Source organism: Tenrec ecaudatus, chromosome 4, assembly GCF_050624435.1.
Source record: "Tenrec ecaudatus isolate mTenEca1 chromosome 4, mTenEca1.hap1, whole genome shotgun sequence".
NCBI classification, from domain to species: Eukaryota; Metazoa; Chordata; class Mammalia; order Afrosoricida; family Tenrecidae; genus Tenrec; species Tenrec ecaudatus.
This window is the reverse complement of record NC_134533.1, coordinates 21,015,374-21,039,673: the sequence shown is the minus strand read 5'-3', so window position 1 is coordinate 21,039,673 and position 24,300 is coordinate 21,015,374. Positions and strand designations below refer to the sequence as shown.

General features: G+C 38.4%; 1 protein-coding gene across 1 annotated transcript; it reads right to left on the bottom strand.

Annotated features, from left to right (window-relative positions):
• Window positions 1–2,970: 2,970 nt before the first annotated feature.
• On the bottom strand, window positions 2,971–3,909 carry LOC142446511 (olfactory receptor 4P4-like). The gene has a single exon (XM_075548260.1). It carries the CDS (start codon window positions 3,907–3,909, stop codon window positions 2,971–2,973), a length of 939 nt encoding a protein of 312 aa, XP_075404375.1.
• Between the last annotated feature and the right edge of the window lie 20,391 nt (window positions 3,910–24,300).

Here is a 24,300-nt window from a genome sequence, read left to right as displayed (position 1 = left end):
GACAAATAAGAGAAAAGTGGATGAGGGTGATGCAAGATATGGAAAAGATAATCTATATCTTATCAAGGGATCACGAGGGATTTTCGGTAGGGGAGTGATGGAGAAGAAATGGGAAGCTGCTATGAGGGGCTCAAGTGGGAAGAGAATGTTTTGAAAATAATGATGGCAGATTATGTACAAAGATGATTGATGCATTGGAGGAATGTTGGGTTGCAATAAGAGATGCAAGAGCCCCCAATAAAATTATTTAAAAATTATTTTGAAAGACTTTTATATTATTTAGTGAAATGTATTTTGCCAGGAAACGTTTGGTGGTATAGGCAGTTTCTGACCACAAGCTAAAGTCAAACCTTGGCAGTGTGAACCACCCAGCATCATCATTAAAAAGAGGCTTGACCACCTGTTTCCACAAAGAATACAGTCAAGAAAACCCCATTCTACTCTGGAACGCAGGGGTTCACCAAGAATTGGAATCCGTTCAATAGCAGCGGACTTGGTTTCTGTTTTGCTTTGCTTGGTTTTATTTTTTTCTTTGTAGAGGGTCAAGTTTGAGTCAATGAACAGCAAGGAAATCAGACAATCTTGATTCTAACATAAAAGCCAAATATATAACCAAAGGGCCCCTTCCACCATTGTTTCCATGGATCACATTTAGGAAGAGATCAACATAATATTAAATATACGTGGGTATATTCCTTTTGACACATCATTCATTCATAAATTAATTTTTAAGGATTTATGACAGATGCCTATGATCCTTGTTAAAACTGACTTCTGAAAGACCTATCTCTGTTCTAAGAACCAAATGAAATGCTAAGATTTAGTAATTTGAGTCCATTTCTGGATAAGGATACCTAAATATAAATATATATCAACAAATTTCTAAAATAACCCCCAGTCCTAGACAACACTTATCCTCACAGCTTTTGATATCTCTATGCACTTTAATTCTCCTAAATTGCAATCTCCTGGCATGAGATAATGTCCACCAAGGTGACATCAAAGCTAGATTTTGTTTGCTCTGCCATGGTTTTTCCAGTTTCCTTTTCAGTATACCCTTCCTCCTCGGAATCCCAAAGACCTGGTCGTTTTTAGGCAGAAATTCACAGCCTTTGAGTTGATTCTGGTATATAGGGATCCTGTGTGAGGCAGCACACATGGGATTTCCAAAAGGGAAAAAAAAAGGTTGCTAAAAGCTTTCTTCATCCTGCAGCTAATTTCCACAAATGAACCCACCGAGTAAAATGTGAATTACTCTTACAGAAGATAAGTAATGTTTTAAGCATATGTTATTTATTTTCTTTGTTGGAACTGTGGTATTCAGGAAGGATGTCAAGAAAGCACCAATTCTAGTTTCGTATCCTGGCAAACTCGGGGCCCTTTTCCCGATTTCCTCACCTATTTCTCTGTATGTTTGGACAGAAGATGGTAGGTGAGCTTAGAGATCCTTTACTAGTACACAGGATCATGGAATGCTGTATGAATGACGGAAATGCCCACAGGTGATACTGCTTCATGTTAATGTCACTTGATGTCACTTGTTTCTTAGTCTTGACTTTAATTCTCCCTGGTGAGACAGCCTGCCCCAGCAGAGGGAAAGCAACATTACAGAGTGTAAACGGTGCTCTTTGCATGGGGCAGTGCACAAATTACCTACTAGGAAAACCATGGCTTCATCCAGGTGCTTTCTTAAACTCAGGGTAATTCACTGAGTAAGAGATGGCCAATGCTGCCTTTTCAAAAGTGCATCCATAGTCCCTTTCTTAAACTTGCTGACAGGGTGATTTGTATTTCTTTTCTACTGGAAGAGCTTACTGAATATTATCCTTCCTCTCCCCGCTACTCGCTGCCTTTTTGTACAATATTTCTAGGACGACTGTAACTCCTGCATTCCATGGCATGTTCCAGAATCCATTCTGTATTTTCAGGGTCTTCCTTTCCATGAAATCTTGTTATCCAGTCCCTTCTCCACTCTGATGATAACTTTGTTGCAGGGATATGATTTTTTAATTCGGTGTATGCTGCAAAAAAGAATATTCTATCAAATATTTCCTGATTTTCCTCTGAAATCTTTTTTCATAAATATATTTTTCATAACTATTATAAGATGTTTTAGTTTACACAATATTTGATTGTTTTTATTTATTTACTGGATAATATGTTGGTGTATATGTTGATTGGAAGGTTGGTTCACTGGTTGGTTTTAGAATATTTCTAATTTGTTTTTGCTCTTTTGCCCTCTCATTACTAAAAGAGGACTTGATTATTCAACCAATGCTTACTCATTTTGGATCACTTTTAAGCTTGTAGGGGTAGTTCAACTAATAAATTTTACAATTCACTTCCTGTAATGTTAAGGAATTGTTTGTACTTTCTGGCCAATAGGTGAAATAAGACTCAGTCTGATTTTAGAATTCTGAGTAAGTAATTTCTTTCTGTATTTCTTCATTATCATCATTAATTAATTTATTTATTAAAATGGATATCATGAGAATTGACATGCATAATCATTCTAAACCATATTTGCCATATGAAGCTTGCCTTTAGATATTATAAGAGAATATATTAAGAAAAATTAAAATTTATTCCATAAATTATAAATTTTTAACATCTCTAAACACACAAATATATGTAACCCAGCAGTCTTGGCCCTACATTTTTAAATTAAAGTATCATTAAAAATGCTAGCACCATAGTTCTTTGGTTGAATGGTGTCATCTTGATTGATGTAACCCAGATTTCTTTTTATTCAATAAAGGATGCCTTCACTCTATTAGCAAACAACCAAATTAACTAGATTTCTTTTAATTTTCTTGCTTATTAATAGCAATGACAATAACTTGTATTGTTCACCTCCTACATTTAGTCCATTCATGATAAAATAGAATTAATAAAGTAAGAGAAGTCTATAACATTTAATTTCACACCCAGCCACTATGTTTTACAAAACTGTCCAGTTGGAAGGCTTCTTCAATTAATTGTGTGCTTCCTTTGAAAACTACCTTGACACCAAACTTTTCTCATGGCATTTTTCATCTCTGTATTTCTCAGGGTATAGATTAAAGGATTGAACGTAGGAGCAATGATGGTATAAAATAGTGCAAATATTTTATCTTTGGAGTAAGTCGTAGGAGGTCTAAGGTAAATAAATATTGCAGGAGTGAAAAATAAGAGCACCACAGTGACATGAGAGCCACAGGTAGACAGGGCTTTGCGCCTGCCCTCTGCTGAGTGATTCCTTAAGGTGAATAATATAATCACATAAGATCCAAACAAGAGAACAAACGTTGCTAAGGCCACCATCCCTGAATTGACAAGCACAAGAACACCAGTAAAGTAGGTATCAGTGCAGGCAACCTTTAGTAAAGGGAAGACATCACAAAGATAATGATCGATTTCATTAGGCCCACAAAAGGGTAATGAAATTGCCATAAATAATTGTGGAAAAGAATGGACAGCCCCACCAGCCCAGGCAGCTAAGGCAAGAAGATGGCACCTTGTTCTGTTCATGATGATCATGTAGTGGAGAGGTTTGCAGATGGCAACATAGCGATCCAAGGCCATGGCAGTAAGAATGAAGATTTCAGTACCTCCAAAGAAGTGCAGGGTAAACACCTGTAGCATGCAATTATAATAGGAGATGGATTTTGTTCCAAATAACAGATCATTAATCAATTTGGGTGTGGCACTAGAAGTATAGCAGATGTCCAGAGAGGCTAAGTGGCTGAGAAAATAGTACATTGGTTGGTAAAAAAGGGAGCTGCTGATAATGGAAATAAAGATGAGAAGATTTCCAACCAAGAGAGAAAGGTAACAAAATAGGAATAGAACAAAGCAGAATATCTGTACGTTCTTGTCATAAGAAAGTCCCAGAAGAATGAACTCTGAGATATTTCTCTGGATTTCCATGTTTGTCAGTTTGATGTATGATATGAACAAATGATTGAGTATCTGAAAATAAAACAGACATGAATTTGGATGAAAATTAACATTGTAGAGACAGTAATAGCCAATGAACAAATTTACTAGCATGCAATAACATTAGTATAGATTATTCCTTATGAAATTAAACTGTTTTTGTTGCTTTTTAACATGTTTCTGATTTTTTAATACTGTTGTGAAGTAAGTTTATAATAACACTGAGTATGCATTTTTCTCTGCAATCTACTCCCACTGAAATAGCAGTAAAATGAAAGAAAAAAAGGGAAACAACATATAGCACTGGGAAAATATGGAGAAGTATTTAGTTCAATTTTATTCACTTTTAAGAGTAAGCCTTAAAGTAAAAGTTAAATTTCATCTTAATCATGAAGAAAACATTGCTGTCCTCTAAGTGTATTATTTTGATGTTCGGTGCATTCTAGTTGGTTTCTACCTTTATACAATAGTGAGCTACTGCACCAGTCTCACAGCTCTGCTGGACTTAAATCCATTATTGCAGCTCACGTATCAGTCCATCTCTTGGAGGGTCTTCATGTTCCATCGTTTCACTCACTCTCTTTGCCAAGCATGATGTCTTATTGCAGTTAACTGGTCCCTTCTGAAGACATGTCCCATGTGTGCCAAAGAGTACTTTTCTTATTTCTGAGGAGCATTCCAGTTGTACTTTCTAAGATAGAGCCGCCTGTTTTTGTTTGTTTGTTTTTTTCAGTTCACAAAGTATTAAGTGTTCTTCACCCAAATACTCGTTACAAGGAGTGAGTTACTCATTGTGTTTTCCTGACTCATTGTCCAGCTTTCATATGCATATAAGACAATTGAAAATGCACTGGCTTGAAGAAAACCCACCTAGTCTTCTAAGTAACATCTTTGCTTTTTACTTTACCTAGCTCTTCTTTAGCAGTGGATTTGCCCATTTCCATATGTCATTTGATTTATTGACTGCTATTTCATAGAAGATAATTGTGGAAAAAAAGTAAAATTAAATCCTTAGCAACTACTCCCCTACCCCCACTATGTTGCTTATTGGTCCAGTTGTGAGAATTGTAGTTTACATCATGTGATATATAATTAATCAATGATTGTAGCCTTTGATCGTGATCAGTCAGTTCTCACAACTATTCTTCATTGGTAGTAAGAAAATTGTTCCATCTGAATGCCATAATCTTCCTCTGTTAATGCATCTGCCCCTCTTCTGTTACTGTGCCTGGTTTAAGTAGTTCACATACTCACATGATTTCCTCTGTTTACATACTGAATAAGTAAAGTGAAAGGTTACCACCCTGGTTCACAGTTTTCCTGATTTCAAATTGTGCAGTAATTCCTTGTTTGGTGTGAATGATTATCTCTTGATCTATGTATAGGTGTATAATGAGCAGATATAAGAGGTCTACAGCCCACATTCTTCTCAATGTTATCCATAACTGGTTATGATCTGCAAAATGAAATGCCACCGCATAATCAATGACACACCGAACTTCTTTGGTTTCAGTAAGGTTCCCCTGACATCAGCAATGGCATCCTTCATTCTACCTCCTTCTTAACCCTACTTGATTTCCTGGCAGTGACCCATATACAGACTACTGAAACCATTTTTTATTTATCGTCAGCAGAATTATTATACTATGTGATACTGAGGATATTTCCTGATGCTTTCTGTATTCCATTGAATCCCTTTTCTTTGGATTACACACAAGTGTGATGCTCTTTCAATTGATTGGCTAGATAACTGTTTTCCAAATTTGTTGGCATGGGCAAGTGTAGCCTGCACATTTGCGTATTTACTTTAGATAACACACAACACTTTTTTGCAGAATTTTAAATAGGTGTTTATGGTATGTATACATTCCAAAATCTTTTATTCCAGGATGATTTGGATCACCTTTACTGAAGTATATGCAAATGAATGTTCAAGAAATTTGGATATACTTAAAACACCTGTTTAAATGGCTGAACTTTAGTATATCCAGAATGGAATCTTCTTTGTCATGAGTGTAAAGAGTGCAGGTTGCCTTTGCTGTTGTTGGGTGTCTAGATTTGTAGCGATCCTAAACCTAAGAGAACAAAGCTTGTCCTGTTTGCAGTGTGCGCATCACATTAAGTTTCTGTAGTCACTGTGTCATTTCCTCTCCTTGAAAGTCTTCTGATTTTCCTCTGCTGCTCTGCTTCACCAAACCTGATGTTCTTTTCCAGGAAGCGTACTCTCCGGATAACAAGGCTAACGAATGTGACATGGACTCTCACCATCCTTGGTTTGAAGCACACTCTGGCTGTTCTTCTTTAAGCAGATTTGTTACTCTTCTGAAAGCAGCATGTTCAATACTGTTTGCTGACATCAGAATTCAAAGGCTTTGAGTCTGTCTCAGTGCTCCCTATCCCTTCTCCAGCTCGCACACTCACAGAAGGAGATTGAAAGCACCAGGGCTTGGGTCAGCCACACACTAGCTCTCTAAGTGACCAATGTAGGTTTGTTTACGTGAAAAAAGTCGACAGCCAAAGAAGAGATTTCTTCTAAAGATTGGAGTGGTGAGAAGCAATAGCAAAAGGATTCTCTTCTCTTATTTCTACCTCACGGGTTAGGGGAAAGGCTATAAAACATGCAAACATTCAAGTCTGTAAAGGTAAAGGAAAGTACTTTTTAAAAAGAATTATGATAGCCTCTTAAAGAAATTGGTGTTTTCATATTTTTCTAGATATGCGTAGAAAAGTAAAGAAAATATGGTTACAGAAGGGTCACAGAGAGGAGATGAGCCAGTCAGGGAGCAGTATAGCACCGATGAAACATCCAACTTTCCTCTTGTGATTTAATGCTTCCTCTCGGCTACTATCATGACCAGAATTCTAGTTTACAGTTTTGCCTAGACCAGAGTATGTAGCAACGTATACATAAGAGCTGGAAACATAGGGAATATGGGACAGATAAACCCCACCGGACCAATATTGGAATAGCTGTATCAGGAGGGTAACGGGAAGGTGGGGGGAATTAGGGGGAACTAATCACAAGGATCTATCTATAATCCCCCTCCCAGGGATATGGACAACAGAGAAGTGGGTGAAGGGAGACATATTTCAGTGTAAGACATAGAAAAATGTTTTTATAAATTATCAAGGGTTCATGAAGGAGAGAGGGGAAAAATGAGAATCTGATACCAAGGGTTCAAGTAGAAAGAAAATGTTTTGAAAATGGTGGTGGCAACAAATATACAATGTGCCTGACAAAATGGATGGATGTGTGGATTGTGATTAGAGTTGTACGTGTCCCCAATAAAATGATTTAAGAAGAAAAAGAAAATTGTAACAAATGTAAGCAAAGCAGTTATTTGTCACAAAGACTATTTGTTGCATGACTAAATGAATTAAAGACTTGTATATGCCATAAATCTTTTGATTAACCAGGAACAATGACCTAAGAGAGGAGTGGAATAGGAAGAATGGACTTCCCAGGGCTGCTTAATTCTGTTATAAAGCACACCCAGTGGAGTCACACAATCTGCAGCACATATTCTTTCTAAAAAGACATAATGACTTCTAGTAAGGTCACCTGGAAACCATATCCTTCAGTGATATATAAATTAAAATCTATGCAGTTGATAATTTTTGAATATGTTTATAGCAAAGAGATTGCATGCATGACATTTAAAAATGAGCCCTATATGAGAAACCAATTCCATGTTTGACTATGATTCAAAACTTAGTTACATCAAAGTCTCAATTTGTTCCTATAATAACTCCACTTTCAAGAAAAATAATTATCAGGCTGAAAATGTTCAATGCTTGACTGTAGCTAAATAGATGAAAAGCTTTGACTGAGTGTTACTGGGAGGTCTGGTTACACAGTCCCTACACACTTGGTGACTAACAGAAGGTCTCCAGCTCAAACCTAACAGGCGTCTGAGGGACAGAGACGTGGCCATCTGCTTTCACAGATACTGGTAGTCTTGGAAACACAGTGAGGCAGGGTTGACAATAAGATGCTGTAGCTTCATTGTATGACATAACTAACTCAGTTACAAAGGGGTTTAGTATTGTCTATGAAATTCTTAGTTCTCGAGAATGTATAATTTTGAGTTTCTAAATGTGTATACCATATTTAGCCAAACAAATTTTATTTTAAATGCATTATTGTAGTAATAGGCTGGTGAACACTTTAAAAGTAGAAAAGCTTGATTAAGCTAAACTGTTCCTCCAGGAAGTAATAATAGGTAAATGATAAAGATTTTTTGGTGGGGTGACTAAAATGTTCTAGAATTGACTGTGACGATGGTTGCACATTTTGCAAATACACTAAAAATAATTGGACTGTATACTTTCAGTGGAGTAATTATATTGCGTATGTATTAAATATTTTAAATAGCCATTATAATTAAAAAGCAAGAGAGATTGGAACCAACAGGGGTTGAGTAATATCTCTGAATCAGAAAGCCAAAGTCTGTGGATATAAAAATGAAACACAACTCACTGCTGTTGAGTCCATGTTGACCCCTGGGGCCATACAGGCAGAGTAGAACAGGTCCTGTGCTGTGCTGAGACTGTCACTCTTTCTGGAGTCACAATCCCTGTCTTCCTTCCATTGCATGGGCATCAGACACTAGATATGCTGATCTGCCTTCATCTGGTGCTCCACCCCAGGCTTAAGAGTTTAGTGGGTTATGGGTAAGGGGCATGGGTGTGAAGGAGTACTGGATTATGGAAACTGTTTTGAATCTTCATCAGAACCAAAGACTGTGTAAAATAAGAGTTTTTCACATCACCCATGCATACGTGGACAATTCTCAAGCTATTTAAATAAAATTTTTGTTACCTGCTTATTTTCTAGAGAATCATAGGTGTTTAAATCAAAATAGTTTTTCAGACCCACGTTGAATGGGGACATGTTGTTATGATCATCACCCTTAACAAAAATGTTGGAGACAATAACAACATTAAGGGCAACCAGAAACGGTGTCAAAATAACAAGTAAGAGTTATTGTCCTTAGACATAGTAAGGAAATGGTCTTTGAAAGGCATGAGCTCATCATTCCTGAAATAGTTGCTATTCTACTTTTGCCTAAGTGGCCAGAACAGGAAACATTAAAGGATGTAAAAGGAACTGACCAATTTAGGAATGCACGAGGTAAGATTTAATACCCCATTTTCTTTCACAGTTTAGATCACATTCATTATTTCACATTTTCATCTTATCTTCTTCGAGTGAGAGATCAGTATACAAACTACTGAGATTGTCACACAACCAAATAAACTCAAGTAAAATAAGCAAGTGGAACAAAACAAAAGGCACTCTCTAAATTTATCTGGTTAATGATCAGATAAAACTTCAATTTGGACAATTCGTGAGGTAAAACTAAATTATTCTGATGCTTGATTGGCTAATTTAAGGCATTTATTAACATGAACTAACAACATTTTTTGCACTGATTATATGTAGTTATATATATTTAAATGATTACGTGATTTTCCTGATAGAAAAAATAAAACATTGCAGGTTGTCTTTGAGGTTCTCTCAGTAGAATAAGAATAGATCCTCTTATGAATAAAGTATAATGTCCACCACAGGTGAAATTCTCCGACTGCTGTGACAAAATAAAGGGCTATCAACTTACCTTAGTTAAAAGAGAGAGATTCAGTCGATTGTAAGCGGGCATGTTTACTGACAGATGGAAAGTTCTTCATTATTGTAGAATTAGAGCATAAGCTGTTATTGCTGAAAGACAACATTTTAGCACCAGATTCACTGCCAGCTTCAACACTCCTCCACCCTTATGTCACTGTCCTCCAATGAAAGGCTGCCTGCTAGTAATGTACATGTTCACTCAATGGCATTTTCATCCTCATCGAATTTACTTTATGCTGCAAGAGAATTGTATGACGCTATGAGAGAAAACAGAATAACCACAAAAAAGCCTGTGATCAGTTGAAAATGACTGGTGTGCGCTCCTCAAACCTGATCAGCTGGCTCATTCACCGCCCATGGAGTTTCAATGTCTTCTCGAATAATGTTTGGGGGAATCAGGAAACATTTCCCCATGAGATAATCTCTCAATTCTCCGGTAGTGCATTAATTTGCCCGGGGGCAGGGGGGGATATAAAAAGTCACCAACCAGTCATTACAATACACTCAAGGCTAATTTGGCTATGAATATATGCAAAATCTGAAAATCCCTAAGATATGCTATCCCTTTGCAAAGGACATGGGCTTTACATACCCACTGAAATCCTCCGGGATTCAAGGGGAGGAAGATCTTTACTCTACAGGGAAAAAGTCCTGGGGATAGAGAGGGTGGGTAGGGGAATGTAGATTTAGCCAAAAGTAAAATCAGCTAAGACCCAAAAGCACTTTGAAATTTTTGCAAAACATAGCACCCTATGTAAGACATGGTAATCGTCTACATAATGCCTATGCTCAAAGGAAATCTATTGGGAAGAGCAGCACATAATCCTGTCTGACCCTGCAGGTATGAATGGGGCTCTAATCTCAGATGCATTTCTCTGCCAAATGGCACTAACTGCTGTTCATATTAATGCCCCTGGCACCACTGGACATGATCTGGTCTTAATTTTACTTTCCACGTTCAAATTAGCTTCATTTAGGCACAGGTTTTGGAGGTCCTCGCATGCTGGCTTCAAATAAAAGCAATTAATCTCAGGGAGCAGACCGTCAGACCTTTCTCCTTTAAGGCCGCTGGGTGGGATCAGAGCCCCAGTTAGCAGCCAAGTACACGATGATGGGGTCACCAGGGTTCCTTGTATATAATTAGGTAGACCAATCAAATCAGCCACCTGCAAGATCATGACTGGGAACGGATGTCCTGGGAACAGAACAAGGGATGAATCTGGCTGGAATAAAGGTTGTGGAAGAGGAGAATAGAGAAGGGAGGGAAGACATTGGGGACAGAAGAATAGATTACATTTTTGGCAAGTACACTTGGCATGAGAAGTTCATGAGATTAAGCAAAAAAGAAAGAAAGAAATGAAAAGACAACATATCTTTATCTTTCAGGTCGCTCTCCTGTGTCAACAAACACAGTTGGAACAGGTGGTCTGACTCATCCTAATCTCTGAACATTGCATTTCAATCAGCCTCTCTCTCAATGGAACTCAATGGGAACATTCAAATAATTTAATACTGTTAACACTTCGGAATTAAATTGTTAGAGTACCGTTTCTGCTTTAGAACACTCTCATTAGCAAAATAATAATAGCAAAACTAGCATGAATGTATTGAGAGATAATTGGTATGCTTAAGATTATAACAATTTTATGATGTCCCAAGAATTTCTTTATTGGCACAAGTATAATTAAGTGCACAGACGTTGCTAGAGAATAAACAAATTGTTCAAACAGCTAGTAAATCCAAGTATCACAAAGTGGGTATTTCCAAATTTTCAAGTTGTGTATTTTAATGAATGTCAAGCCACCTGGGCAGGGAGGGAATCTAGCATTTCAAAATTAAAGACCTTATTATATAATTAGTCCTAAATAATTGATGTCTACTTATTTTTGAGCAGCGAAGTTCATGAAATCAACTTGATCATTTTTTTTTAAATTAGGAGCAATTGAAAGTGTATGTGACCAACTAAGGACACAGTTATTTATCTTAAATATATACATAATAATTTAAGGTGCAACTCTTTCTCTCTCCCTGTCTGAAAAAAGGAGGAGAGGAATATTAAACACATATTTCTCACCAACACATTAGTTAAGATACCAACACCATAGTCATAACTAAGAAAGTATGTAGTAAATTACTCTAATTTTCTCTGTGTTTTTGGAATATGTAGTAGATGCTTGCTGAAAACTCTAGACACACATTCAGCTGGAGAAATATCCACTCATGTTCCATGCCTAACATTGATGCATAGTCAGTCATATGATTCTCTGATTCTGTCTCACCAGCACCAGTCCATTTCAGTGCACTAACACCATTTCATCTTTCGCAAGTTCCAATTTTCAGAGATTCATACTTCACATGTCACAATTTAAAATATTTATAGATGTTTGTAATCATTTCTTCCCATCAGCAAATGAAGGTCTCAATGTGTTTACACAGGCTTTACTCCAACTCCATCTTTATGGTCGAGTCCCATTGAGAAGGCAGCTCTTCCTCAGTCATATTTTGAGTGCCTTTTGCTATAAGGGCCTTATCCAGGACGATGTCTGATGATGGTATGTTGTTATTCTTCAGATTGTCAGTGGCTTATTTTTAGTAGTGGATAACTGATTTCTTTTTCTTACTCTATGCTGTCTGGCAGCGTCGCTGAAACTCGTTCACTTTGGTGACCCTGCTGGCCTTTCAAATATCAGTGACATAGTTCACTACTATTGTGACACAGCAGTCACCACAGTAAAACAAACTAAGAGACACATGGTGTTTCTTATGTAACAAATGCATTTTATGACACAAGTCTGAACATAAAACACACTTTTCACATGAAAATATATTAAGCTACTTTTTCAGTTAAAATTTTGAAAAATGGCTTAAATAAAAGAAGAAAACTATAATCATTAACATAAACAGATATTTGTAGTGCACATTCTCATGTATTTCTTCTTTGTCTTTGTGTCTTAACATGTCTGGTATTACAATAGTTTTGTTTGATTAATAGAAATATATATCAAGTCATTGCACAGTTCAATCACATCAAGCAGAATCATACAATTGCTACCAAAAGCAATTTCCAAACATTTTTTTCTACATGGACTCCTTGACATTGTCACCTCTTCCCCCGCATCCACCAGTGAACTCCCTCCCCCCACCCCAAACCCTTAGCCTATTTCCTGTCTCTATAGGTTCATCAATCTTGGATTCATATATTGAAAAACAGAAACACATGATAACAACTTCAAGAGGGTGACCTCCAGTGGCATGACATTTTTGAGAGACACATCCTGATATGGTCACTCAAAAGCCCAACAAAGCAATACAAACCAAAGACACAGACCATTTAGGAAACCAGGTCAGGCCCAGCATGCATTGTAGGGGGACCTATTGACAAAGGTTTAACTGTACCAGCCAGATCTGTGCCTTTGACCATGTATCTTCATCTCTCCAAAGCTCTCTGTTTAGTAACCATAACCCTTTCGTGAGTAAAGATAGTGTCCTTCTTCCATGGGGACTTATTTGACATCTCACGTAGATGGCTGCTTGTTAGAATCAAACTTTTAAGACCCAGACGCTATTTTATCTGCTAGTCAGACACAATTTACACTCTTCACCATGTTTTGCTACCACACCCATATCTTCTGAGTTTTCTTCCTGTGGGTGACTCTCGAGTGTGGCCATGATATGAGAACTAATTATTTTTAAGTTAGAGCAGAAGTTCTCAACCTGTGTGTCGCAACCCGAACCCTTTCACAGGGGTGCCCAATTCATAACGGTAGCAAAATTATAGTTATGAAGTAGCAATGATAATTTTGTGGTTGGGGTGGTGTCACCATAACGGACTGTATTAAAGGACCACAGCATTAGGAAGGTTGAGAACCACTGACTTAGAGCTAGGATTTAGTGCAAGCCCCAAATCCGTTCCTATTATATGGTTTTTGTTTTCCTTTTAATTTCTTATTCCTTGGGGTTAATGTGTATAGCATATCATCCCATAGTTCAATCTTGTCAAACAGAACTGTATAATTGCTTCCATAATCAGTTTCCCTACGTATTTTTCCTTCCAGGTCTCCCTGATATCATCCTCTTTTTTCCTCTCCCACCCCAGGTACTAACTCCTCCCTCCCCTCCCCATACCCACCCACCTTGGCCTTGTTATGTTTGCTGTCCTGATAGACTCATAAATTCTGGATTTCATTTCTGAAAAACAACTAATACAACTTCTATAGGGTGAACCCCCATGACATAACACCTCTGAAATACACACTACTATCAACAGAAAAAAAATGAAGGAGAATATCCATCACCCATTTTCCAGAATGATACATATCTTAACATAGCATGTAGGGGGTTGATAAAGCAGGACCCTGATTGTCCGGTTATCAACAGTCCTCAGTTGTTGGGACAGCTGTCTTCCGCTTCCTCAAATACCACATATGTTCCGACTTAACTCCTCAAGGAATAAATGTGTCTGAGTCCATTTCATTCCATGGAGTTCATGCTTGAGATCCCACTGGAATAAGCTCTGAAGCATGCCATGTGCCCCACAGATCCAGGCACCCGGCTTACTGTCCCAGGACTCCTGAGATCAATGTGGCCCATTGGTTGCATACCACCGGTCACCCTCCCCCCTGGTGTCCCCAAAAGCATTTAAAATCGTTCTTTCTCCCCACATTATTCCTACCAGTAGACATGCCTTGTTGTCCCCTAGACCAGTGGTTCTCAACCTGCAGGTCGTGACTCCTTTGGTGGTCGAATGAGCCTTTCACAGGGGATGCCTGATTCATAACCGTAGCAAAATTTTGGTGATGAAGTAGCAACGAAAATACTTTTATGGTTGGGTGGTCACCACAACATGAGGAAGTGTATGAAAGGGTTGCGGCACTGGGAAGGTTGAGAACCACTGAGCTAGATATTTTTTCTCCCTTTCTCTGAAGAGTCGTCTTCTCCATTTGTGTTTCTTATCCCCCTGACAGGGCTTTCTACATGGGGTTGTGCTGGTTTAGTGGCTTATCATAGATTTACATGACAGCCCCTCAGTAGACAACTTTCCCCTCCCCTTCCTAGGCCATCCATTGCTGGCTGACCCTAGGTGCCCTGCGGTCAAGTAACTGGAGTGAACGGTGTATGGTTTATTGGGAATGATCTGCCAGGCTGTCTGGCCCTTCAGCCAGAAAACTGGGTGTCCTACGTGCTTGAGCTCATGCTCTTTCTGATGCAGCAGTGGACTTTTGTCCTTTTGTGTTTGACTAACTTTGCTCAACATAATCTCTTCGAGAACTCTCCGTGTCTCAAGGTGTCTCATGATTCTGCCACTGTTTTGAAAGGTTGCATAGTATTGCACTGCGTGTACATATCAGGTTATTTTTGTTTGTTCATTTTTTTATTCAACCTTCTACTGATGAGAATTTAAGCCGTCTCCAGCTTCTTGCTGCTGTGAACTGTGCTCCATTGAACACGGAGAAACAAACGTCTGTTCATGATCTGTTTTTTATTCCTTTGGGAATGTGCCCCATAATGGTATTGCTGGATCATATGATGTCTCTCAATTGCCGTCTGTTTCCAGTATCACCATATCATCTGTCCCAGTGGCTGTACATATTTACAACTCAGTCAGCAGGGGATGAATCCCTCTCTCACCACATCCTCTCCAATATTTGTTGTTCTCATTTGTTTTGTTTTGTTTTTAATTAGGCTATAATTATGGGCCTTCGGTGGTACCTCATGGTTGTTTTGACCTGAATTTCTTATATAGCTAGTAACCAGAAGCATTTACTCATGTGTTCATTAGCCATTCAAGTGTTACCCTTTGTGAGTCTTCTGTTCAGGTCCTTTGCCCACTGTCTCAGAGGGTTACTGGTTTTCTTCTTCTAGTTTTGTAAAATACTGTAGATTTCATCAATTAGTCCTGTCATGTGATTACTAAATATTTTCACACAGTCTATGGGCTCTCTTTTTATTCTTTCAATGAAATCTTTCTATGTACACAAGTGTTTAATTTTATTTTATTTATAAATCATTTTATTGCAGGCTTTACAGCCCATAATAATCCACATATGAATTATATCAAACTAATTTGTACAAATGTTGCTTTCATCCTTTTCAGAATATTTTCTTTCTGCTTGAGCCCTTGGTATTAGCTCATGTTTTTTCCCTTCCTCCCCAACCCTCCCATTCTCATGGACCCCTTAAAAACTATAAATTATTTTTAATAGGTCTCTCATCTAGTTTGTCTTCCATGGAGTACTTTTTCGTTGATATTTCTGAAAGCCTGTGTATTCTCTGCACTAGATCGCCTAGATTTGTCCCAGTTTTCTCAATGATGATCCTGAGACATTGGGGTTTTACATCTAGGTCTTTGATCCACCTTGAGTCTGTTTTTGTGCATAGAGTGACATATGGGACTTGTTTCATTTGTCTGAAGGTAGATATCCTAGTTTTCCAACACCATTCATTGAAGATGGTATCTGCTTCCTATTTAATGTTTTGGGGGCTTTTGTAAAAAACCAATTGTCTGTATGCAGATGTTTTTATTTCTGGGTTTTTCTGCCGTGATCCATTGGTTCTGTGTCTATCATTATATCAGTACAGTTTGAGGCTGCTTTGAGATCTGTGGCTGTAGCATAAGTTTTGAGGTCAGGTAGTGCAACACCACGTACTTTCTTCTCCTTCTTCTCCAGGTGCTCTTTGTCCATCCTGGGTTTCTTTTCTCTCCACATGAAGTACATAATCATTTTTTCCAATTCATTGAAGAACATTGATGGGATTTGGATTGCATTGTTCCGTGAACATGAAATATTCTTCCACGTGTGTATTTCCCAAGTGATTTCTTGTAGGAAAGTTCTGTAGTTTTCTTCACACAGGTCTTTTGTTTTGTTTTTTTGGTTAGGTTTTTTCTTTGGGATTTCAGTTTTTGCATGAATTTTCTGAATGGGAATGTTTACTTGATGTAATTTTGGGATATTCCCGTCCCTGGTATATAGGAATTCCATTGAATTTCTGCTTATTAGTTTTGTATCCTACTTCTCCATTAAACTCCAGCTATCCAAGTGTGGACACCTAAGGATTATCCACATATAAACTCATATTACCTGAAAATAGCACGTGTCCCTTCTTCTTTATACCACTTGTTTTCCCTTGATTTCTCTCTGTTGTTGTAGGGTCCTGCCTAGGACTTCCAACACAACATTGAATAAGAGTGGGAATAGGGGACATCCTTGTAGGGATCCCCTGTTAAATGGAAATGTTTTCAGTTTTTCTCCATTGAGTATGATTTTGGCTATTGATTTTTTACAGATGGACTTTAATGTACTAGGGAGTTCCCCTTCCAGGGCAGTCTTCTTGAGAGTTTTTATTATGGATGTTGGATGTTATCAAACACTTTTTCTTCACAAATTTTTTATGTTCATATAGATCTTATTCTTTTTAATGTGGTGGATTATCTTAATTGTTTTTAAAAGGCGAACCATCTCTGCACGTATACATGAATCCCAAATGGTCACGATGTTTTTAGTTTGTTTTTTTTTTTCTGATATGTTGTTGGATTCCATAGGCCAAGATTTTGTTGAAGGATTTAGAATCTATGCTAATGTGAGATATCAATGTGCAGTTCACTATCCTTGTGGGGCCTTTTCTCAGGGCCTTTTCTCAGCATGGGGATCAGGGATATGCTGGCTTCATAGAAGTGGTGTGGGCATTTGCTATGCCTATGTCAGAGGTCCTCAACTCGTTGGCCATAACCCCTTTGGGGATCACAGGGGTCTCCTAACAACATTGGAAAACACATATTTCCGATGGTCTTAGGAACCAAGACATTGCTTCTCTATCCATCTCCAAGTATTTCTGCCCACATGCAGACATGCCCACACGTGAGTACCTGGTATGAGGACTGTTACCCATGCTACACCCTGCTTCAAGACAAAATTTAATTTATTTGTAATTAGGAATAATATTTCACAATCTATAATTACATGCTGTTTTGGGGATTAATCACTATGCTTTAAGTATGTTCAATTTGTAGCAATGAAAACACAGCCCACATATCAGGTATTTATTTGACTATTCATAACAGTAGCAAATTTACAATTATGAAGTAGCAAGGAAAATAATGTTATGGTTGGGTGTCACCACTACACGAGGAACTGTATTAAAAAGTCATGGCATGAAGAAGGTTGAGAGCCACTGCTCCATGTTCTAGAAGAGTTTGCATAGGATTGGTGTCAGCCCTCATCTGAATGCTTGGTAGAATTCTCTTGTGACACCATCTGGGCTGGCGCTTTTTGGGTTGGAATTCCTTGATGACCTTACCTATTTCTTCTACTGTTAGGGCTCTGTTCAAGTTCTTAATGTCCATATGGGATATATTGGGAAATTCCTTTCCTAGGTATTTTTCCATGACCTCCAAATTATTAATTTGTTGGAATATGGTCTTTTATTGTAATACATCATTACTCTTTTTATTTCATTAGAGTCTCTTTTAACTTCCCCTGTTTCATCCCTAATTTTATATAGTGGCATCTGCTTCTTCCTTTCCTTTGCTAGGTTTGCTAGCCGTATGTTGGTTTTGTTGATTGTTTTAAGGAACCAACATTGTGGTTTGTTAATTTTTTCCCGTTGTACTTCTCTATTTAGTTCAATTATTTCCATCCTAATTTTTATCATTTCTTTTCTTTTCCTGTTGGAAGTATTGTGCTGTTGACTCTGTTCTTGCTCTTGGAGATGCCGAGTTAATGTGCTGAACACAGTTATCTCCTCTTTGCTCAAGCGTACAGTTATCTGGTGATGCGCAGCAGTAGGAGGATGAGTCAGTACATTACTACGATGGCTTAGGAACTTTTGCTGTACCTGAGAAGCTTCAACCTGGAAGTGGAGACCCGGTGCAATAGACTCAGGAGTCTTGCCGGGATGAAACAACGGTGGTAGGCTGGGAGCAAGCTCATGCATCAGGACAGGGAGAAGATTTAGAAATTCCAGCATGTACCCGGTTAGTGCACAAAACACTCAAGGACAGGGGTGAATGTTCACCCCCATTCCATTCCAAACTATAAAGGATTTAAAATCTGCTTGTTCTCAAAATGGTCCCGTGGCTCCTTTTACTATGGAGTTTTTAGAAGCCGCGATAGGAGAGAATGTGTTTTGGGCAGGAGACTGGAAACAGGTGGCTCAAACGTGTTTGTCAGGAGGCAACGACTTGTCGTGGAAATCAGAGTTTCATTAGAATTGTCAAAATACAGCAGATGTAAGCTGTTTGTGTGAACAACGTGTGCGTGTGTGTGTGTGTGTGTGTGTGTGTACGCGTGAGTGTGAAAGTATTACATACTCTTTCACTTGTATGTACAGAGAGGTTTTACTGAATATTTATTTAAAGAATGAAATCAATTTTGCTTGTGTTCATTACTGCTTGAAGTTGAACCATTTTGAGTATTTAAAAAATTAATTATTCCAATGAAAATATTCTCCCAAGAAAAACATTGCCATCATTTTTAGACTATGTAACCTTCAAGTATGTGGTATTTTTGTCCCTTTGTCTAATTCAAATCAGGGATTGTATTAAAAAATTGGCTTTTGAAAATGCAAATACTGCCTGCCAAGCACTGCTGAGACGTTTTAGAAAAAAATGCAACCTGTCTGATTATATCAGACTATGCTTGGACATTGGACCTTCCTTTACTCAGGGGCTTGCTATAGCAGCTGCTTTGCAAGGAAAAACAGCAAAGGAGGATTAATGATTCTACGGAACTTATGGAAGCCCTGCAGCCTGGGCTCCCTTCCCCCTCTGCTATTCCAGCCAATACATGGAATACCATTTTAGACTTAAAAGATTATTTTTATACTACCCTGTTGAATCTAAATGATTGTAAAAGATTCCACAAACATTGAAGAACCTATGAAGAGATATCATTGGCTTGTTTTGCCTCATGGCATGGTCCTGACCCGGCATTAATATGGGGGAGAGGGCATGTTTGTGTTTTTCTGTAGGATGCTGATGGAGTGTAGTGGCTGCCAACAAGGTTGGTGAAGTTTGCAAACCATGCAGATGGTAATTTGCCTCAGAGTGATTCTGGGGACATCGCGCAGTACTAGGCTTAAGTTCCTGATCCACCCCTCTTACATCCTGCTCTCTGGGAAGGTCTGGAAATCAGGGTGTGGGTTAATGATTCACGCCCTCCCTGTACTAGGTGAAGAAAATGTAATCTCATCTACTCTGTAGCCTTTTTCTTCTTGTGGACTAGAGACTTGAAAGAATAAGAAAACCATATTGTAGAGATCGTGTCTCACGGACAAGCCCATCCGGTATAATATCACATAAGGTATATATATCATCGATTGGTCCTGCAACCAGGACAATACTAAAAAAAAAATACTGCCAACGTGGAAAATAGAGACTACTTTGGGGGATGTGGAGCTTATGGGCCCATCCTCCAAACCACAGGGAAACATTACTGACTGCATAACATCATGTTATGTACTTTTGGCAGGGAATATTATAGATCATGATAATTCTAAGTTTAACATGTCTTTTAATAATTATAATTTGCCTAATTGTATTACCTTGACCCCTGAAGGTATTGTCATTGCTATTTTGTATCAACCTTCTTTGGTTATGCTGCCAGTGAATATTACTGGGCCTTGGTATTCAGAATGAAGGTTACAGGTATTACAAGAGATTGAGAAAACATTAACCAGATCTTAGTGTTTTGTAGGTTTGCTTATAGCAAGTATTTTAGCTATATTTAGTTGCTACTGCTATTACTTTAGCTGCAATTATACTTTCACAAAACATACAAACTACCCACTTTGTAAATGAATTATCCAAAAATGTGACTAATGTGTTGGGTACACAAGAAGATATGGACAGGAAGTTAGAACAAAAAGTAAATGCTCATCTGTTTAGGAGTCGAGGTACAGGGGCTTAAGGCCAGGTCTAGTCTACAGTGCCATACTGTATTGGGTCCAGCATTTGCAAGATGCTTTCCCTTCATTGAGAAATCTGAGAGATCTACCTCACATGTCCATGGTCACAGCAGGAGTCCTTGGTCACAGCAGGAGTTCATGGTCACAGCAGGAGTATGTGTATTGTTGATCTTATACATACTTCGTATAATACTGCGCAAGGTTATGGTGAAATTATTGGCCTTAGGAAGAAAGCTTCATGAAGTGCATCTGTGCACTGTGTCCCCTCCCCAAACATGGGTGTAAGGTGGAGGCTGGTTAGTCAGAGACGGGTAAGATCGAGTCTGAGTCTCTCAACCTAAGACAGGTCATAGTCGCCTGGAGGACTGTGACTGATGACTGGTAAGGGCGATTTCAGGACTCCACAGCCTAAGACAGGCACAGTCATCTGCCGATGTTTTGAGTAAAAACATCTTCTGTAAATAAAAAAGGGGGAGAGATGTTGAAGGCCATTAAGACAGCCTTAAAATGGCTGAAAATTCTCATGACTTATGTGTCAGTGTTTGCTGATTTCTTTCAGTGACTTAACGTTTTGAACAGACTATCAAGAATAAGAAATTATGCAAGGTCTGGGAGAAACAGTTGGCTTAATTTTCTCAAAGATGTCTGGCTTGACAAAAGATAGAGTTGCTATGTGTATCAAATGTGCTTGCTTAACAATGAAATAATTAACACTGGGTTGTTTCTGCATGACTATAAGAAATACGTTATTATTTTTATTTTATTATTTTTGAAATGTTTTGCATTTTATTACCTTGTTATCTGCCATGTCTTCAAATCATCCTGGCATGAATTATGGCATAAGTTCAACTGAACAGCCGTGAGTTGAATTGAGTTCATGGAGTTACCCCCCTCTGCAAAGTCTGAAGGACTGGCAGTCAATGACGGGCAAGAGGATTGAGTTCAGATGCATCAACCTAAGACAGGACACTGTTTTTAAATAACAGTAGACCCAATGACGGGTAAGATCATCAGAACCTACCCCAACCTAAGACAGACGCAGTCCTGCTTTGCTCATTTTTAGTAAATAAAGAAGGGGGAGATGTAGGAGGCCTTGGCTGGTCAAGGTGTTTATTGATGGGTGACCAATTAGTCCCCTGTGCCTCTGTGTCTTTGCAGACAAAACCATTGCAAAATAATTCAGTTATTTATGACCTTGCAGCTAAAAACATTGTGAGATAACTCAGAAATTTACAGAATGCAATGCATCTTTGATCTCTTATCTGCTGCTTCCAGTAACATTGAATGTACATGCAGGTAAGGCAAAAATCCTGACGATTTAAATATTTTCCCTCTTTATAACTTAAGGCTGTTAAGCTGTCTTGCTTTCAAGCACTATAATTTTAATAATTTGTTACAACAATACAAAATATTATAATGCCATAAATCATGTACTTTAAAGATCCTTCTCCAGATGTCCTTGCTACTAAACCAAATCTCTGATCACTGATGACTGTCCTCTTGCAAAAAAAATTTTTTTTAAATCCCCATACTAATTTTCTCTACTCCTAACTTTTCTCTACTGCCAAAAATTCAAGATCAACTTCTTTTTTTTATTGGGGGCTCTTACAACTCCTATCACAATCCATACATACACTCCATTGTGTCAAGCACTTTTGTACATTTGTTGCCATCGTCATTTTCAAAACATTTGCCTTCTACTTGAGCATTGGGTATCAGCTCCTCATTTTTACCCTTCTTTTCCCAGCCCCGCCCCCTCCATCATGAACCTTTGATAATTTATACATCATTATTATTTTGGCATATCTTACCCAGTCCGACATCTCCCTTCACCCACTTTTTTGTTGTCCTTCCCCTTTGGAGGAGGTTATATGTAGATCCTTGTAATCATTTCCCCCTTTCTACCCACCATACCTCCACCCTCTTGATATTGCCAATCTCAGCACTAGTCCTGAAGGGATTGTCTGTCCTGTATTCCCTGTATTTTCCAGTTCCTATCTGTACCAGTGTACATCCTCTGGTCTAGTTGTATTTGTAAGTTAGAATTGGGATCATGAGAGTGGGTGGGGAGAAAGCATTTAGGCACTAGGGGAAAGTTTTATGTTTCATCGTTGCCACACTGCACCATGGCTGGTTTGTCTCCTCCCTGTGACCTTTCTATTAGGGAGTGTCCATTTGCCTACAGATGGTTCTTGGGTCCCTGATCTGAACTCCCCATCATTCACAATTATATGATTTTTTTTGGTTCCTTGATGCCTGATACCTGATCCTGTCGACACATCTGATCACACTGGCTGTTGTGCTTCTTCCATGTGAGCTTTGTTGTTTCTGACTAGATAGCCATCATATGATAAAATGTCTGAACTAGATAGCCTTTGTTGGTTTATCAAATGATAAAGCATATGGGGTCCTAAAGGCTTATTTATGCTCAAGTCTTTAGGACCATGGGGCGCTTTATCATTTGATAGCCAGGTGGCACCAGCTTTCTTTACCATATTTGCTTACGCACTCATTTTTCTTTAGGGATTGTATTGGGAAGGTTAACAAATAATGATAGATTTTTTTTGTTCTTTGATGAAGGATACTTGATCCTTTCAGCCTCTCATGATCACACCGGCTGGTGTTGTTCTTCCATGTGAATTATGTTGCATGTCTCTCTCTGTGTGTATGTATCATTCTTGACTTCTTTCCACCCTTAAGCCAATGGTACCTTGGGGGTCTCTTTTCTCTTTGCTGCCCTCTGGGTGAGGTTGTTCTATGTGGCGGTCTCCTATTTATGCTTGGTGAGTGCTTTTCCTCTGCCTATACTGGACAGCAAGGATCTTTGTAGAGCTGCATCTCTTCTAATGTATTCTTTGGGTTTATCCTTATGTGGGAAGACTCTTACTTCTCCATCTATCTTGATAGATTACTTGGCTGGCTGGGTAAAAAATTCTCAGTCTGCAGGATTTTCCTTCAATTTTTTGAATATTTTAATCGATTCTCTCCTCTTTTCATAGTGTCTGCTGATGGGTCTGAGCATATTCTTATGGGGAATCTTTATATGTGATTGCTTGTTTTTCCCTAGCTGCTCTCTTCATTTTCTCCTTTTCCTCAAAGTTGGATAGTTTCACTGTTATGTGCGGTGGTGAGTGTTGATTCCCCAGTTTTCTGGAACTGTGGCCAGAGAAGATGGCTTGAATCAGCTCTCTGTGTTTGAATTTTCTCAAGCTTGCTGTATGGGCCAGCATGTGGTCTATTTTTGAATGTGAGCTGTGTGCATACAGAAGAATGTGTACTTTGTTGTTGTTTTTGCTGTTGTTTGGAGAGCCCTGTAAATATCTGGTATGTCAAAAATTTTGATTGTGGTTTTTTGCTTTTCCTTTTTTAAGTTGAATTTCTTACATTTTAATCTGTTATTCTTTGAGAACAGTGCATTGAAGTCACCCACTATTGTTGTTGATCTGGTAATTTCTCTTTTTATCTCTTTCAGTATTTGGTTGATGAATTTTAAGGGTTTTTAATTGGGTGCACGTATCTTTATTACATTTATGAGTTCTTGGTCTATTGATCCTTTGAGCATTATGTGATATACATTTTTATCTCTGGTCAATAGAACAGGCAGAACTTCTGTGAGCCTCCTAGACTGTATCTGTTATGAGAGTTTCATGTATAGTTAGTTGGAGAGTTCAGCTCCTCCCCAAGCAGCTGGTGGTTTAGAACATTAGAGCATGCAAATCACAGTGCCATGTGTAATCGCTGCGCCACCAGGACTACCAAGGCCATTAAAATAATACTCAGGCACAAAGCCTCCCTTGCTCTGAAGCTAAAGGAAATGGTGGTCTGGTAAGGCCAGGCATGAACATGTC

What these genes read in the sequence shown, in the direction of transcription:
- LOC142446511 (XM_075548260.1), bottom strand. Translation starts at nt 3,909, where the DNA reads ATGGAAATCCAGAGAAATATCTCAGAGTTCATTCTTCTGGGACTTTCT.